Source organism: Zingiber officinale, chromosome 4A (assembly GCF_018446385.1).
Source record: "Zingiber officinale cultivar Zhangliang chromosome 4A, Zo_v1.1, whole genome shotgun sequence".
Taxonomy (NCBI): domain Eukaryota; kingdom Viridiplantae; phylum Streptophyta; class Magnoliopsida; order Zingiberales; family Zingiberaceae; genus Zingiber; species Zingiber officinale.
This window is the reverse complement of record NC_055992.1, coordinates 93,308,359-93,326,936: the sequence shown is the minus strand read 5'-3', so window position 1 is coordinate 93,326,936 and position 18,578 is coordinate 93,308,359. Positions and strand designations below refer to the sequence as shown.

The 18,578-nt window shown below is 37.3% G+C and overlaps 1 protein-coding gene across 3 annotated transcripts; it reads left to right on the top strand.

The window, feature by feature from the left end:
- Positions 1-442: 442 nt before the first annotated feature.
- Positions 443-2,291, top strand: LOC121973444. Of its 3 annotated transcripts, XR_006109611.1 has the most exons (5): positions 443-485; positions 569-815; positions 1,681-1,813; positions 1,879-2,003; positions 2,101-2,291. XR_006109611.1 is itself a non-coding variant. In XM_042524873.1 (3 exons), the coding sequence occupies exons 1-3, from the start codon at positions 643-645 to the stop codon at positions 1,933-1,935; spliced, it is 363 nt and encodes a 120-aa protein (XP_042380807.1). In that variant the 5' UTR covers positions 515-642; the 3' UTR covers positions 1,936-2,291. The 3 variants fall into 3 exon arrangements, 1 of the variants encoding a protein (XP_042380807.1); XR_006109610.1 differs by lacking the exon at positions 443-485 and having other exon boundaries at positions 515-815; XM_042524873.1 differs by lacking the exon at positions 443-485 and having other exon boundaries at positions 515-815; positions 1,879-2,291.
- The last annotated feature ends 16,287 nt before the right edge of the window (positions 2,292-18,578 follow it).

The window sequence follows — 18,578 nt, the reverse complement described above, 5'->3', positions numbered from 1 at the left end:
ACAAGCCTCAATATTTTACTTGTCAAATTACTGAAATGAATTTATTAAGTTGTTATATATTGTTAAGTGGTCTGAGCAATCGGTTAAATCCTAATCAACCGAACCATTTCAATTGAAATCCAACAAATAGAAATATTTTTGAGTTAGATGAACTGGTTTTTTTTTTTTTTAAATTGAACTATGATGATTTTCGCTGAGTGACACACTGTTCACGAATTGGGAATTTTGATTTTAAACTCCAACAATAATATTTATTTATTCAATTTAATTAAATTTAAAATTTTAAACTACAAACCGAATTACTTGAAATTATTAATATTTTTTTAATAAAAAATTGAATTCTGAAATTAAATTAACCGAATCCAACCCAACTTTTCTTTTAAATTGTTAATTCAACTGCTCGCCTCTATTCAACAGCGACCACTGAATCAAAGCTCTTAAATTTCTAAAATAAACCTATTTCTGAAACTAAAAATTTAATAAAGGTTCACGAAATCTATATTTACTCAGACAGCATAAAAGAGTCTGACTCGCACCCTTCTATTCAAGTTTATTTTTCATTTTGCAGGCGCGCAAGGTCTGACTTGCTTGGCATTTGATAGAAACACCTGACGGGCCTTTTTTTTGCTTCTGCTGCCTCCGATGGCCAACGCGGGAGGCGCGGTGGTTAGATGGATTCTGCAGCTCCACCGGGACGTGCCCAGGGCGGCGAGGTTCTACTCGGAGGGCCTCGATTTCAGCGTCGATGTCTGCACCCTCCGATGGGCCGAGCTCCACTCGGGCCCCTTCAGGCTAGCGCTCATGCACTCACCTAGGTTCGCCCTTCCCTTCCCTTCCCTTCCTCTTTTCATGCCTCTTCATTTTTATGTCTCTCTCAATTAATCCAGGCGGATGATCTTTGATGTCCACTTTAACCGCCCACAATGTGTTTGTTGATTGTCCCCCACCAACTATAAAGCGATTTTGACATTTTTTGAAGTGAAGTTCTCAAAAAGTGATAGGATCTCAAGATATTATATATGGCAGGAGAAATAAGCTAAATTTTACAGTAATTATTCCATTTTGGATTATTCATCTCATTGAAGTAGTAGCGTCTTTCTAATTTTCAGTGACAATCTAGAAAACGTCAACTAGAACATGCATCAAGAAACACTAAAAGATATCTTAGAACAGATTCTATGTGATCCAGATTCTCTAGAGATCATTTGCCTCATAGAGGTCCAAGTCATTAAGCAATGTGATATGCAATTAAGATAACGATAAACATATATATACGTTCAAGTGTTTTTCTACTCTAACTCGGTTTCACTTTTGGAGCATGACCCATTGTAAAAGAGGTGCGAACAGTCTGCTATTGTTCTTACAACTCTAATAAGTTCACAATCTGTTAAAAAAAAAAATTCTTCTCGTGTGATCTTATTTGAGTTTATGTGTTATCTATATTTTTTTAGCTTCTTGTAGTGTGCAGGAGAGTGATTTACTCGTAAATTAGCTTATGATTGGAAATTGTTGCATCTCATCTCCTAAGAACCATGTCAAAGTATTGGATAAAAGGGGAAATTTACTAATAGATTTTCATCGAATATCAGTATTGTATGCCAATCTCAAATATAGTTCATCTTACTTGCGATTTCTTTTTTCATGAGATATTCATATCTTTAATCCAGTTTTTGTTAGCAGCAATGCAGACATGAGTAAGGGATACTCTTCCATGCTATCCTTCACAGTAGCAGACCTAAACAACACGGTCACCAAACTAATGGCACTGGGCGCGGAGCTTGATGGTCCTATAAAGCATGAAATCCACGGGAAGGTATGTGATCCATGAACCGAGTGTCGTAGATTCACATTCGATATTTGATGTTTTTACCTATTCAGGTAGCTGCCTTGCGAGGCCTTGATGGGCATGCGTTGAGTCTCTATGAACCTGCTTGAAGATATAAAGTGATCTTCGATACTCGAGCATGAGACTTTTTTTTTTGTTCCTCTGCTTGTATGTGTGGGTATGGAACATCGAATTTATCGTTTAGCAAAATAAACAAAATTCTTGATAAATAATGTATTTAAATGTTTCTTGAATGCGCCTTTTCTGCCTTGTAGAAAAGGAGCATGCTGCCCCATCCTCCTCCTCGCAACAAGCAGGTCCATCAGCTTGCTCAAGGCGCATTCTTTGTCGTAGTTAACCCCGAAACAGCTTGTTCAAGTTCTAGGATGACATTCAGAATCTTGGGGAACTCATGATATTATATCGGATTACAATATGCTTATCGAACAAATCTTTCGCTTGCGAATAGCTTTTGCACGTTCTTTTATATATATATATATATATATATATATATATATATATATATATATATATATACCAGATTTTCCTTCAAGTAGTTTTTTTTTAAAATTTTATGTTCAGGCTTCAATTAAGTGTAGTAGGATGAGCACGTTCTAAGCATTTAGGTTTTTATTTAGTCTTCCTAAATCGCACCAATGAGCCTCATCTAGTAGAGAGCCTTTAGAATTTTTTTTTAAGACCTTGATTTCTTATCCCGACTTCTTCAAGTTTTACTATAGCAGTCAAGCCGTTTTACCTTACTTCAGCCAGCACAGATTTTACAGAACCAGAGGTCTATAGTTCCATCTTCTCTCTTAGCTAGTTACGGTTCTATTAGATAGATTCCGATAAGGATTGAGGACTATTGATCTAAGAAGAACTAAACAAAGCCCTAAGGCTTAGAAGCAAAGATTTATTCAGCCATAAAAATTAACAAACCAAATAAGAGTATAATAATTTTACAATACAAACTTACAATACAAACTTACTTATAGGGTTATGTAGACAGTACAAGCTTACAAGCTAAGAAGAGGATTCGAGAACAGAAGTAGGGTTACAAGATTCAACTGGGGGTTCACCATGCTTCGGAGGGCTGACTTCAGATGGATAAGCAGAAAAAATGGGAGAAATAACAGACGTGGAAAGAAAAACAATATAATTCTTAGTAAGAAGTAAGGTCTGATCAGGGGCAAGAAGAAAATTAAGACCCAAAATCAAGGGAATAATTTTATGTGGCATCGGGTGAGTCCATAATTAAGGAAGAAGTAAGGGTAAACTAAAAACACCACAATTAGTAAAAAATCGTACATGGACATTTTTGACAAATTTATGACAACTTAATTGCTGACCTCAAATTGAATACTCAAAAGAGGAGTATTGGTAGTTTTAATAAGTGTAGGAGGAATAAAGGAAGTTAGTAAACCTTCATCAATAGTGGAGGTAGTAGCGCCACGGTCTAAACATGCATGTAGAGTAAGTTCATGGCCTTGGATATTGAGGGTACATTGTACTCGAATATTAATAGGAAGACCTGTATTATAGATGCTCGGTGTTCGAATAAAGACAAACTCAGAATCGGTTGGTTCCTCTAAAATAAGAGGATTTTTCCCCTTGTCCTGATAAGGGTCTTGCGTATAAGACGAAGGGCTTGGTTCAATAGAGGGAGGATATGCTCCTTCTTTAAGAAGAGTAAGTTCGGTTTCTAATAAGTTTAATCTAGTTTCTAGAATAGAAACCCTTGATTCTAATAAAGTATTTCTAGTACTCCGTCTTACTGTAGGAGTTTGGGGGATATTAATTTGAAAAAGAGCATTGAGGCATAAATTGCAACATTATTTCTTGCAAAGTTTACAAGTTGCTCTTTGGGGGGACTGAAGGGTAGTATCCACAAGTAAAACAAGGAATATTATCAGAGCCTTATTTAAGTATTCAGTCATGTGGATAGATTCTTTGATCAGACCTTAGATCAGTTAAATTTTGAGGAATAGAATGATACATAAGAGCAAAATGTTGAAAGTCATTTAAAGTTTCCTCAAATAGTGGATCTGAGAAGGGATCTTCTTTTGATTCAGAACTAGAAACATAAGTAGGATCTAAAAACGAATTGATTAATGAATAATCTTTTTGGAAAACAGGTGGCATATTTTTGAGATCTAGGATAGAGTGTATAGAGTATATGGCAGATGTACTGGAAACATTGGATTGAACTTCGATTAAGTCAAAATTGGTATTGCTTATAACTTCTGCTTGCGACTGTATAAGTTTTTTCTATTCGGATAGGCGGATGATAAGTGACAAGGTTTATGCTAGGCAAAACAAGTAATCGTATTGGTGTATGTTTTCTTTGGTTTGAACCTTCGTACATATTTTTCTTTGTTTAAGAATGGTTTTCTTTCTTTTTTTTTCTAATATAATAAGTCTTTTTAGGAGTAAATTTTGGTTTGGGAGCTGGTAATTGATTCCTTTGTTTTTGGCGATTTTTGTATCTTGTTTGTGTTTGTTGACCACCATATTGCTGAGGTGTATATATTTGACTACAGAAGCCATATTATTGGTTCTTAAAGTAGTTTTTGAATTTAAATATACATGCACTTTGTCTTAGATAATATGTGTTGTATACGAACACACACATGTATACGAACACCTATGTTGTCATATATAGCTGGAACTTGTAAGTCAGTCCAGGATTTATAAATTTCCTTACCTAATTCTCCTGGGAGTTTACTAAACAGTCTTTCCCTTAAAGCCAGGTTACAATAATTTCCAGAGACTGCTGTAAGAGCTAAAAAGTCATTACAAAAGGGTTTAATGTAGTTCTAATTAAATAACTGGAGTTGTTCTAGGTCTCTCATAGCTTCTTTTTGCCTAATATCTAGTCCGATATTAGCATCCCGGGCAGTTAAAAGTCTATGTATGGCATAACAAAAATTAAGTATATTATTGTCTTGTGAGGCAATACAAGTTACCTCTTCTAGGAAATGATTTTTAAAATCTTCCCAAGCTGCTCTTACTACATCTCCTAAGTAGTTTTCTCCTACTCCGATCATAGGTTCTCTTGTCTCTATATCCATTTGATGCTTTGCTTGATAATCTCTTTTAATAAAGACTATCCACTGTTCTAAGTAAATATCATATAACTGAGGATCACATTTAGTTATATTAAGTAATACTGCATCTTTGCCAAAAAATGTTATTTCAGGTGGTCTTCTTTTTCCTTTAGTCCTAACTAAGGGGTTATTATTAGTATATGGTACTATTCTAGTTCTAGGTGGATGTCCTTGATCATAATCTATCATTTTCATTGTACTTTTTGGTAGCCTAATTTCATAGGGTTTGGACGTAGCTGAGGATTCTGTAGGATTCATTCTATTTGAAACAAGTATAGGTTTGAGTTCGAGATATGTTTTTATTAATTGTAAATGTTTTCTACCTAAAGAAACAAATAAGTGTGTTTGAGTTTCTAATTGTGTCTTGAGAGAAACTGTTTGATCCATTACATTTAAATGAGGTCTTGATTCTTCTTCTGTTTCTATTTCAGATACCATTGAAGTTGGTTGATATCCTGAAAACCTGATAGAGAGTTGATTATTTCTATCTTTATACATAAGTGAGGTAGTGAGTTTTAAAGTGGAGTTATGATTTTGTAAATTAATATTCCATTCTAATCCTGCTAAAGTTTCAGAGTTATATTCTCTTGGTTTTAAAAAATGTATGCCTTTTGTTGTTAAGGCTTCAATCATATCTGTAACCAAGATTTTAAAGTGATTCTGCATATGATTCATTATTTTTCCTAAGAAAATAATATCTAATTGCAAGTTATCCCCCTAAAATTGTCCGTACCCTTTTGCTTGGATGTGAATTTGAATATGTTTTATAAAATCACGTATAATCATATTAAAATTGGGGCATAAGTAAGTGATGTCTAAATTAGCATTCATATCAACCTCAATAAGTCCGATGAAGACTTTCTCAGTATATGAGAATTGGGTATCATGTAAGACTAATAAGACTTTTCCTCCTAGTTTGGCTTGAGTTAATCCTCTTAGTCTAAATACAATAAATCCAAGATGAATATAGTTGTGTTTTCTAAGATATAGACTTTTAACAGCCTCTTCTGTCATGAGGCTAAGTTTGATTTCACCTCCATCTGGGAGATAAAGGGCTTCTTGTCTATGATGTCTGTATACAGAGGTGGAGAAGTTTAAAATCCCCTGACTATAAAGTTTCTTAGGATTTAAAGCATTTAATTGTTCATTAGAGAATGTGGTAAGGTCTTTATCCATATCAATGACTTCTTCTAATCTATGAGGTCCTAAAGTTGAAGTACTATTTCTTCTGGTTATTATATCTAACCAAGAAGAAGATGTATTCGCTTTCATACATCTTATTGTCCTGGAAGGACCAGTAAATGTTTCAGAATTTGTTAGACTCGTTGGGTGTATAAATTAAAAATTTAGAAGTAATTGGTGGTATCTTAGGAAAGGCTTTTCCTAACGACAAGTAACTAAGATCTTTGTTATGTTCAGCAAAAGCTTCTTTTAATTCACTGAAACCTACGTTTCCAGACAAATGTGTTTCTAATTGGAGAAGTTTTGATTCAACCAAAGTTAATCTATAATGGAGAGGAGTGCTATAATTGTATTATTTTGTTGTATCTGGATTTGATCTCCTTTTCTAGGAAGGTCAATATGACACTAACTGTCTTCTTTTGTCATAGAAAATTATTTTGTGTATTCTATAGCATCTTCATAATGTGTATTTTCATATTTTAATTTGTTCATTTATATTTTAGTTCTTCTAATAAGTGGTTTATCTTATCTAACTTTTCATTCAATTGTGTTTTATTACTGACAATCAATTCTTTTGATTAAAGTAAAAGTTGTTGAGTATCTGTTTCTACAACAGTTTTTAAGTTTCTTGCATTTTTTAAGTAATCAAGATTTCGTAGGACTTCTGATAATAGTTTTTGTTGTTGTAGAGATATAGTGAGTAGGTTTTCTATCTTATATGCTAATGATTGACAATGAGTTTCTAGAGAGAGACCAAGACTGACCAGCAAATCGGTTAGAGTATTTAAGTGTGATTGCTCAGAATGTAAGAGATGACCAAGTTGTTTATTTCTTATGTAACAAGTGTGGTTGGTATGATCTAATGTTATTATTGTTGGGTTTGCAAGGTTGCAAATATAGTCCCACATTGAAAACACATGGGAAAGATCATGGGTTTGTAAGAGAAAGATATCTCCATTGGCATGAGGCATTTTGGGGAGAGCCCAAGAGCAAAACCATGAGGGTTTAGGCCCAAAGTGGACAATATCATGCAATTGTGGAGATATCTAAATTCTCTTCGATTCATCAATTGGTATCAGAGCCCGGACTGCCAGAAGGTTTAACCACCGACTGTGCACAAGAGCTATGGTCTGATTGAGCCATGTGGGTACAATATTAAAGCTCGAACAAAGAAAGTGGGGACTCCTATGTTCAGATCAAGAGAACCAGACACCAGGCAAGAAGTCCTAGTTGCGGCTAGGCAAGGAAGTCCTAGTAGGTCGGGTGGACCGAGGGGCAAGAAGACCTGGTGGGTCGAAGATCGGACATGGGAAGCCTGTGGTCCTTTGTTTGAGAGGGGGATTGTTGGGGTTGCAAGGTTGCAAACATAGTCCCACATTGAAAACACATGGGAAAGATCATGAGTTTATAAGAGAAAGATATCTCCATTGACATGAGACCTTTTGGGGAGAGCCCAAGAGCAAAACCATGAGGGCTTAGGCCCAAAGTGGACAATATCATGCAATTGTGGAGATATCTAAATTCTTTTCGATCCATCAATTATATTTCAAGGTTGTAAGGTAAGATCTAAATAATCAAGTTATTTAGAAGTTGTAGAAGTTATACACATATATAGGTTATCCAAGTCGAGTAGCTCTGATACCAGATTTTCCTTCAAGTAGTTATTTTTTTATTTTTTATTTTATGTTCAAGCTTCAATTAACTATAGTCAGGTGAGAACGTTCTAAGCCTTTAGGTTTTTGTTTAGTCTTCCTAGGTCGCACCAGTGAGCCTCACCTAGTAGAGAGTCTCTAGAACCTTTTTCTAGGCCTTGGTTTCTTACCCTGGCTTCTTCAGGTCTTACTATAGCAGTCAATCCGTTTTGCCTGACTTCAACCAGCATATGTTTTACAGAACCAGAGGTCTATAGTTCCATCTTCTCTCGTAGCTAGTTACGGTTCTATTAGATAGATTCCGATAAGGACTGAGGACTATTAATCTAAGAAGAACTAAACAAAGCCCTAAGGCTTAGAAGCAAAGATTTACTCAACCATAAAAACTAACAAGCCAAACAAGAGTACAATAACTTTACAATACAAACTTACTTACAGGGTTATGTAGGGAGTACAAGCTTACAAGCTTACAAGCTAAGAAGAGAGGAAAGAGAGGTTTAGAAGACTTGGGTTCACAAGTTCTCGTGCTCTTCTGTTGATGCCTTCCTTGGGCTGAGAAGGGTTGAATATATAGAGGGGGAGCAAAGCTATTGGAAGAGAGGACGTGGAGGATAAGCATCCTCATAAGTGTTGTTGTGCGTCATAGCTGATGTGTCTAGTGCTTACTGACATCAGTGCTTCCGTCAATTTATAGTAAGTGCTATCTAAGCTCAGAGCTTATGTTAGAGTTCCATCATATTGATCAGGTTGACTTCTTCTACTGACCCCATAGAGGGAGGTAAAGTGGAAGTTGATGCTGTTGATGGTGTAGCTCTTTCTTTTTCAAACTAGGCAGTATTTTTCTTTTGATAAAATTGGCAGAGATTTTGATGTTTAGTAGTATATAGGAAAGGAAAAAATATTGTACCCAAAGATTTAGGCCAATATATTTTTTCGTAAAGGTTTCTCCAGCCAAAGTATATAATCTTGAGAATCCTGATATAGAGCCCAAAGCCAGGAACTACCTTGGAGAGAGGATCTCGAATGCTTATATTGTTCTTCTAGAGGCTTTGGTGACACCTAGTCCTTTTCTGTACATGAATGGTAGTCTTCGAAAGATAGTAATTGTATGTTCAAGCCTTGAACATCTAGTTTAATTAGATGTCTAGCTAGTTCTGTTTGTGCAGTGAGCCATTCAGGAGAGGAGCTTTCAAATGTTGCCAAGACTAAGGTTTCTCTTTCTTCTAAGATATGAAGTATTATTTTGCCCAGTACAAAGGGTAAAGTTTGGATAGAGTCAATATCTTGGATCCATAATTGCTGTAACAACCCATAAGTCATCAGCTTGAGAGGAGTAATTAGGCTTCCTCTATAATTTTTATGCTGAAATTGTTCAGCTTGGATGTTTGCTTTTCTGAAGGAATAGAGAAGTTGACATCGACATCCTAGATCAGAAGTACCAGGAGTAGAACATTGAGGAAATGCTTTTGAACACTTGATTTTATAAGTATACTCTTCTACGTAAGTAATGGTTATCCCTTTTGTGAGATTTTGATGGAACCAATTCAAAGCTTCTTCAAGTTTGAGAAAGTGTTTATAGGAGGATATCTCTCCTAAGCTTCGAATATAAGTGTGTATATCCTCTGGTAAAGTTTTCATAGGCAACAAACTGTCTTTTGGTTTTGTTGACTGTAATATTTCTAATGATTGATAATTTAGTGCTTTAAGTGGAACAACAAGTACGTCTGTATCTAGTCTGCTAGGACTAGCTGAAGTTGTTGAGGCTGCCATTAGGTACGTCTTGTCTTCTTGTACTAGATTATGCATCTGAAGTACGAGACTTATAGTAAAGTTATAACCTAATTTGGTCCGGAGTAAGTCATAAACTTCATGGATGGAGTAAAAACCTTTATAAGGTAGTGGATTGTCTTCGGGGAGAAGGCTTTTTACTTCTTCCCAAGTAGCATATAGACCAGCATATTCACCTGATAAAATAGCGTAACAAGAGAACTTTTTACCAAGTGGTTTCTACACAATGGTAAGAAAGTAGTTTGTAAGTGCATTAATGATGACAATCTTTTAACTTGAGGTCCCCAGAGAAGTTGGAATGTTCCAAATATTGTCAATCAGATACTACTAAACATTATCAAGTTGTCATCGTAAAGGATATTTAAAAGTATCTTCTTGTCTGAAGTATTGTGGGAGTTCTTGCACTCCAAATTTCATAGTGTGCTGGTATCTATAAGTTCTAACTCTTTTCTGTTTGTCCATCTTGCACAAGTAGCTTTAAGTTAAGAGGCGGGAAAGCATATCAGCAAAAGAATTATTGCTACCTTTAATATGTTCCCAATGGATTTTTAGACCTTTGTTAAGAATTGTGTTTGTGAATTTAATCCATCTTTTTGAGCTAAGACCTTTTCTTACATCTTTTAACTATTGGCTATATTTTACTATAGCTTCACAATCTGTTCTAAGTGAATTTCAGGCTTACTGTAGATAAATAACATAAAAGCATCTAAACAGTAGATTACTGCTAGAAGTTCATAATCTAAAGAAGTTAAATGACCTTTTTCTTTATATTTACCAGAGGCATAACGACAAAGAGATTCTGAAGTTTTAGGGTCATGTTATAACTTTTTACTAAATAAAGCACCACCCCAACCTGTTTCACATCTACCTGTTTCAATGACTAAGTAGTCTGAGTCTAATGGTAAAGTTAGCTGAGGCAAGTGTTGTACCATGATTTTGATTTGTTTAACTAGCTCAATGTCTTATTGATTAAAATACCTTTGTCTAGTTTACGAGGTTTTATTGTATAACAGACCGCTTAGTTTACCAATATCTTTTAAGTATGATCTAGCATAATTAAGTAAGTCTAAAAAGGATCTGAGTGTTTTTATATCTTTTATTTTATCTGGGAAAGTCAAGATCTTGTTGGAGATATGGGGTTGGAGTGCAATTTTTCCCTGGCCAATAAGACTACCCAGGAAGTCTATATGTGTTACAGCTAATTGCATCTTTTTCCTTGAGATAATTAATCCATGTTTTTCAAATAAGTTAAAGATCATGTATAGATGAGCATAATATTCTTCTTTGGTACGGGAGAAAACTAGAATGCCATCAATATACACATAAGTAAAAGTAGTTACAGGTCTAAAGATATCATCCATTTTTCTTTGAAAGACCTGAGGTGCTGTTTTCAGGCCAAAAGGTATAACTAATCATTCAAAATTTCCTTTGGGGCAAGAAAAAGTTATCTAGGGGAATGATTCGGGGTGCATTCTTACTTGACAAAACCAAGATTTCATATCAAATTTCGAGTACCATTTTGATTTCTGAATTTTGTTAAGTAGTTGATCCTTATCTGGAATTTTATATTTGTCTTCATGACAATTGTCATTAAGGTGTTTATAATTGAAGACCATCTGAGATTGACCCCATTTTTTTTTCTGCACCCTTGTTAACAATAAAAGCAGGACTTTGCTGTCTAGAGTCAGAGCGTTGTATGACCTTAAGGGCTGTTATGTCACCGCAAGTGCACGATTTCATCATCAGTAATAAAAAGATATCGATCCCACAGGGACTAATTATAAGCACTAGAGATATCTCACGAAAAATTAGCTAAACAGTCGATTAAATAAAAATTGATTTGGGTAAAGAAACAACAAATAGAATTAAGAAAGTAAATAAGGTACTTGGTTTTTGTGAATGTTCTAGGAGTTCAATTTCTTTGTGATATTCATCAATGTAAAATGGTTCACCAATTAATATCCTCAATTAACATGCATTTGTAGGAAGTTGTCGGTTTTCTCCTGCAGAAGATAATCGACAAGGGATCTAGATCTATACCACTAGTAATCAAATAGATATGATTCCCATGAAGTCCGTTAGCGAGACTACCTGTCACTAGCATCCCTTAGTCATACAACACAGAATCACATCTCTACTCAATACACATAATGATATAGGTAATAATTGCATTCAACCATCCCACTTCCTTGTATAAACTTACTTTACCTTTCAAGGTGACACCCTAGATGTCCGTTAGCGGGACTGCCTGTCACTAGTATCCCTTGGTCATACAATATAGGGTATCCCTCTACAGGATCCACAAGTATCACAAACATTCAATCAAATATGAAAATTAAGTCCACACACATGAATCCACACAAGATCAAATAGATACAAAACATGCTAACATCATCTAGATAAGAAATTGGCATCTCCATGAGTTTTTACATCAAATCACACCACAATTACTCTCTTAATCCTAGAACAATAGATCTACTCCATAGCACAAAGATAAAGATCAGAATATATAAGGATTACAAGCAATTCAATCCTAACTTAGAGAAAGAGAAGAGAAATGTTTATCTAGTTGCGATGAGTGATCTTCGATCCTTAGCTTCCGGAGTCGATATAGAGATGACTTCGGATCGTTGAACCAAGAGCGGAGATGATGGAGATGTTGGGTTTTTCGGGCCGCGAAAACCGCTTTTTCACGTCGCGGAAACCCTGAATCACCCTAGCCAACGGATCTCGTGCGAAGAAAAATTCGAAAACATACAAGTACGAGTTACAAAACTTCTAGATCTACATGATGAAGATCTTTACCCTTGTTGCGTGCCCTTTTGCGTATCCCGCTCGTCCTCGGTACGCCGGATCTCGAAGTTGTCAATGTAGACAACTCTCTACACGTATCCACACGAACACACTAGGTGGAGGTGACCAAAAACCAAGGTGTGCTAGCACCTATGTGGTTCGGCCAAGGAAGGAGGAGAGGGAGAGCTTGAGAGGAAGAAGATGTAAAATTCCACACTTGAATGAATAATGAAAATCAATTCACACACCATTCAAAATGTGGCCGACAACTTTTCTCATGTGTAACTCCCCTCATTAATGCATTAAGTTGTCATCAAGGAGAGAATATAACCTCCATGAGGTGGCACTCACTAGTAACTCCCATGAGGTGGCAACCATGATGATGATGTGGAGTAACATCATTAGTCCACATCAATGCCAACTCACCAATGAGGTGGCATAAAGTCAAGTCAAACTTGACTTTTAATCTTCCTCTCAAGTCAAGTTAAACTTGACCAAACCTCTTCCATGGTTGATCTAATCTAACCATTTGATTCAAGCCAATTTAATATATAATGAATCTAATATATTAAATTAAATTGATTCAATGAGTCATAATCTAAATTAGACTCATTGAACACATGAATCAACTTGAGTCCAACTCAAGTTAGCCCAATTAAGATTACTCTTAATCCAATTTGATTCATCAAATGAATCTAATCCTCTTGGTTCATCATATGAACCTAATCTCCATCTAATTGTCCTTAGTGTATGACCATATAGGTTTTTGTAACGTTGGCAATGCCCTAAACCCATTTAGGAGCATAAGTAATGAGCGGTATCTAGCAACACATCATTACTACCCAAGTTACAAGAATGTCGAGATCCGACATCACCTCGTGACTACTAATTGTGACTCCTCACAAAATATGACAAGTGTCCTTCTATCCTAGACATCTAAATTGATCAATGTGAGGCATAGACCGTGTCATCCTCTGACCAATCTAAATCTTGAACTCCAAGTAGACTCACTAAATCAAATGAGCTCAATATCCTATATTGACTCATTTGGGCATGGTCATGCACTTCGTGGTCTCACTCTATCAATAATACCGATGTTGCTCCCGTCATATGGGAGGGATAGATCCCATCTACATCACTCACATCCCTCTGCATAATTCGTTATATACCCAGTAATCGCCTTTATAGTCCACTCAGTTACAGGTGACGTTTGACGAAACCAAAGTACATAACTCCTTATGTAGGGAACCATGGTGACTTCAGGTCTAAGGACTAGTAGTCATACTAATAGCCACATGAGAAAGTATATGACACTCATATAACGATCCATGATACTTTCTCATGGCGGGTCATTCAGTATACATTCTCTAATGTATACCCATGTATCAACTTGATATCTCTATATCCATGACTTATGAGATCAAGTCATCGAGTTGACCTACATGCTAGTCTTATTGCATTAACATTGTCCCTGAATGTTAATACTCGACTAGGAATGATTAAGAGTAGTGTTCCCTATATTATCTCACTATCGGTTCAACTAACCGATTGATATAGGTGAGAACCGTCTACTCAAGGACGTTATTATACTTAGTTTATTTGGCACCAATACAAGTAAGTATAATAACCAAAAACCAAATGCCTTTATTTATATAGAATATGATACAACAAGTCCAAAATACAATCATCAAATGATTGGCTCTAGGGCTCTAGCTAACAATCTCCCACTAGCACTAGTGCCAGTCAATGTAGGCTCTAAGCCCAAATGACCTAGTGTGACCATCATGCTTCCTCTGTGCCAAAGCCTTGGTCAAGGGATCTGCGATGTTAGCCTCTGTAGGTACTCTGCAAATCTTCACATCTCCTCTCTCGATGATCTCTCGAATGAGATGGAAGCGCCGTAGTATGTGTTTGGTCCGCTGGTGTGAGCGAGGTTCCTTCGCCTGTGCTATAGCTCCATTGTTGTCACAATAGAGCTCAATAGGGTCAGCAATGCTAGGAACCACCCCAAGTTCAGTGATAAACTTGCGAATCCAAACTGCCTCCTTTGCTGCCTCTGATGCAGCAATATACTCGGCCTCTGTCGTAGAATCAGCTACTATGTCCTGTTTCGAACTCTTCCAGCTCACAGCACCACCATTAATGTAAAATACGAACCCCGACTGCGATCTATAATCATCCTAGTCGGTCTGGAAGCTAGCATCACTGTAACCCTTTACAGCTAGCTCATCATTGCCTCCATATATCAAGAAATATTCTTTAGTCCTGCTTAAGTACTTAAGAATATTCTTGACCGCTATCGATGACTTGCATATATGTTTTATGCTCAAAGCGTACATGAGACACATCAGTACATAGCATGGCATACATGATCGATCCTATGGCTGAAGCATAAGGGATCTGATCCATGCGGTCTCTCTCCTCTCTAGAAGAGGGACCTTGAGTCTTCGAAAGACTCACGCCATGTGACATCGGCAGAAATCCCTTCTTGGAGTTCTGCATGGCAAACCGAAGGAGTACCTTGTCAATGTATGTACTCTAACTTAGGCCAAGCAATCTCTTAGATCTATCTCTATAGATCTGTATCCCTAGAATACGGGATGCCTCACCTAAATCCTTCATTGAGAAGCAACTCCCTAGCCATGTCTTGACAGACTGAAGCATAGGGATGTCCTTCCCAATGAGCAGTATGTCATCCACATACAATATGAGGAAGACAACTATGTCCCCTACAATCTTCTTGTAGACACAAGGTTCATCTTCGTTCTTGATGAAACCAAACTGTTTGATTGTATCATCGAATCGAAGATTCCAGCTCCGAGAAGCTTGCTTTAGTCCATAAATGGACCAATGCAGCTTGCATACTCTGCTAGTATGCTGTGGATCTACAAAACCCTCAGGTTGTGTCATGTACACATCCTCGAGTAGGTTTCCATTCAGAAACGCGGTTTTGACATCCATCTGTCATATCTCATAGTCATGGTAGGCTGCAATAGCAAGCATAATCCGAATGGATTTAAACATCGCTACTGGAGAAAAGGTTTCATCATAGTCAATACCATGAATCTGCTTGAAACCTTTAGCTACCAAGCGACCCTTATAGATAAGTTCATCCATGTCAGTCTTTCTCTTAAAGACTCACTTGCACCCAATGAGTTTTACCCCTTCAGGTGGATCAACCAAAGTCCATACTTGGTTGGTGTACATGGATTCCATTTCGGATCTCATGGCCTCTAGCCATTTCTCGGAATCTGGTCTCATCACAGCTTCCTGATAGGTGGTAGGCTCATCCTCTATGAGCACAATGTCATCATGGTCAGACAAGAGAAATGAGTATCTCTCAGGCTGACGACGTACCCTATCAGACCTGCGAAGATGTATGTCTACTTGAACTGGTTGTTGTTCCTCAACTCCTTGTGGAACAACATCATCCACAACACTTTGTGGTTTCAGTTCAATTTCCATCGAGGCATCAGTGCTATTGTTCGCATCTTGAACTTCTTCAAGATCGAACGCGCTCCCACTAGTCTTTCTAGAAACAAAGTCCCTTTCTAGAAAGATCCCAGTCTTTGTCACAACTACTTTGTGCTGACTGGGAATGTAGAAGTAATATTCCTTAGTTTCCTTGGGATATCCAATAAAATAACACTTGTCAGATTTGGGTCCTAACTTGTCTGAGACTTGACGTCGAACGTAAGCCTCACAACCCCATATCCTCATGAAAGACACCTGGGCGTCTCTCCCAGTCCATATCCTATATGGTGTCTTTATCACGACCTTGGATGGAACTCGGTTGAGAATGAAAACTGCCGTGTCTAGAGCATATCCCCATAGATATGTCGGAAGATCTGTGTGACTCATTATAGATCGTACCATATCTAATAAGGTACGATTCCTCCGTTCGGATACACCATTCCACTGTGGTGTTCCAGGAGGAGTGAGTTGGGATAGAATCCCACACTCAGCTAGATAGCCACGGAACTCATGGCTAAGGTATTCTCCACCTCGATCGGATCGAAATATCTTAATACTCTTGCCAAGCTGGTTCTGTACTTCATTCTTGAATTCTTTGAACTTTTCAAAGGATTCGGACTTATGTGTCATCAAGTACACATAACCGTATCTACTGAAGTCATCAGTAAATGTGATGAAGTACCTATAACCGCCTCTAGCAGCGACATTGAAAGGGCCACATACATCACTATGTATGAGTCCTAACAAATCAGTCGCTCTTTCGCTGTGCCCACTAAAGGGAGTCTTGGTCATCTTGCCTCGTAGGCATGACTCGCATATCTCATATGATTCAAAATCAAATGAGTCCAGCAAACCATCCTTATGGAGCTGAGATAAGCGCTTGTCATTTATATGACCTAAGCGACAGTGCCAGAGATAGGTTTGGTTCAGGTCATTTGACTTGAACCTCTTGGTATTTATGTTATAGATAGGGCTCTCAAGGTCTAGAATATAGAGTTCGTTCATCAGAGGTGCACTACAATAGAACATATCGTTTAAATAGATAGAACAACATTTGTTCTTTATTGTAAACGAAAATCCTTTCTTGTCCAAACAAGAAATTGAAATTATGTTCTTAGTCAAGGCAGACACATAACAACAATCATCTAATTCTAGTACTAGCCCAGAGGGCAGAGATAGATAGTAAGTTCCTACAGCAATAGCAGCAACCCGTGTTCCATTGCCTACTCGTAGGTCTACCTCACCCTTCGTCAATACCCCTGCTATTTCTCAGCGCTTGTACATTGGTACAAATGTGCGAAGCACATCCGGTATCTAATACCCATGATGAAGAAATAGAGAGGTTGACTTCTATAACATGTATACCTGAAGTAGAAATCTTATTTCTCTTCTTCTTAAGATCTTCCAGGTATTCTTTGGAGTTCCTTTTCCAGTGCCTTGCTTGTCCTTGATATAGGTGACAAAGATGTTCAACCATATCGTAAGCACTCATCAACTCATGTTGCTTCTGAAGCTCAGAGTTCATGGTCGCGAGCATAAGACAGGACACATCTAATACGTCATCTTGATGCTTCTTGTAAGCATCTCGGTCTGCTCGCGTGGCAGTGGCAGGAGGAGCCTCCGGAATGGGCTGCTCCAGAACGTACAGTTTACGTTCTTGGGTGAGAACTATTCTCAGGTTCCTGTACCAGTCTAGGAAATTTGCTCCGTTGAGCTTGTCCTTCTTAAGGACAGAGCGCAGAGAGAAGGTGTTCGTATTCGACGTCATGGAAATTCTACAACAGAAATAAATGCAGAAATAAGTATCATATTCTTAATCATTTAATTACGCCTTTTAACTAAATGATGCTCCCACTGAATTCTATAATTCACGTGGGACAAGATCCACATCACACTAACCCTTGAGTTAGCTTTGGCTAATACGCCCAAGACTTAGTATGATCGGTAGGTAACGATTACCAATTACATCTCTATGCAACTCTTGTTTATAGGATAAAATCCGCATTTATATTAAAACTCGAGTTAGCTTTGGCTAAAACGCCCGAGAATTAATATAAACGTGATTTTGTCCTACCTTTCCAACCATTGGAAGAATGCCTATAGTTGTACTCGATCCAACCGAGTAAACTAGGAATACTCAATCTAATTGAGTTTGTATTCACCTATGCGTTGATAGGCGGGACCAAGATTGTCCCTCCGTACCCTACCAAGATAGTATGTGTTGCTCTGCTTTGGCAGATTCAACAACAGCATGCGATCGAGGTAGTGGTAGGTATCACGGCATGGTAGGCATTACGAGTTGACGTAATTTAGATCTAATCTAAACGTCGATGTGTATCAAATACACGATAGATCTAATCTATTCGATAGAGTGCATCTTGTACACGATGTAGATCTAATCTAATCGTAAGGGTGCATCTTGTGCACGATTTAGATCTAATCTAATCGTAAGACACTAATTAATTACTAAATTATGCATCACATACACAAAATCAATTAATTAAATAATTTTTGTGATTTAGTCATGGCCCTACTACGATCTTCTCAAGCCAATGAGAAGATCGGATGGTCAACCTAGGGTCAACAGCTTCTTAAGCGCTTTCCTTTTGACCACCTTGTGTTGCTCGCGCCCTCCTCGTAACTCCGTCTCGAGTGGACCTTCCACCGCTCCAATTTTGTACATTACAATTTTGAAACTCGAGTTACATTCGAGTCTAAATCTAATTTACAACAAGAATATATAAAAGAGAGGCACGA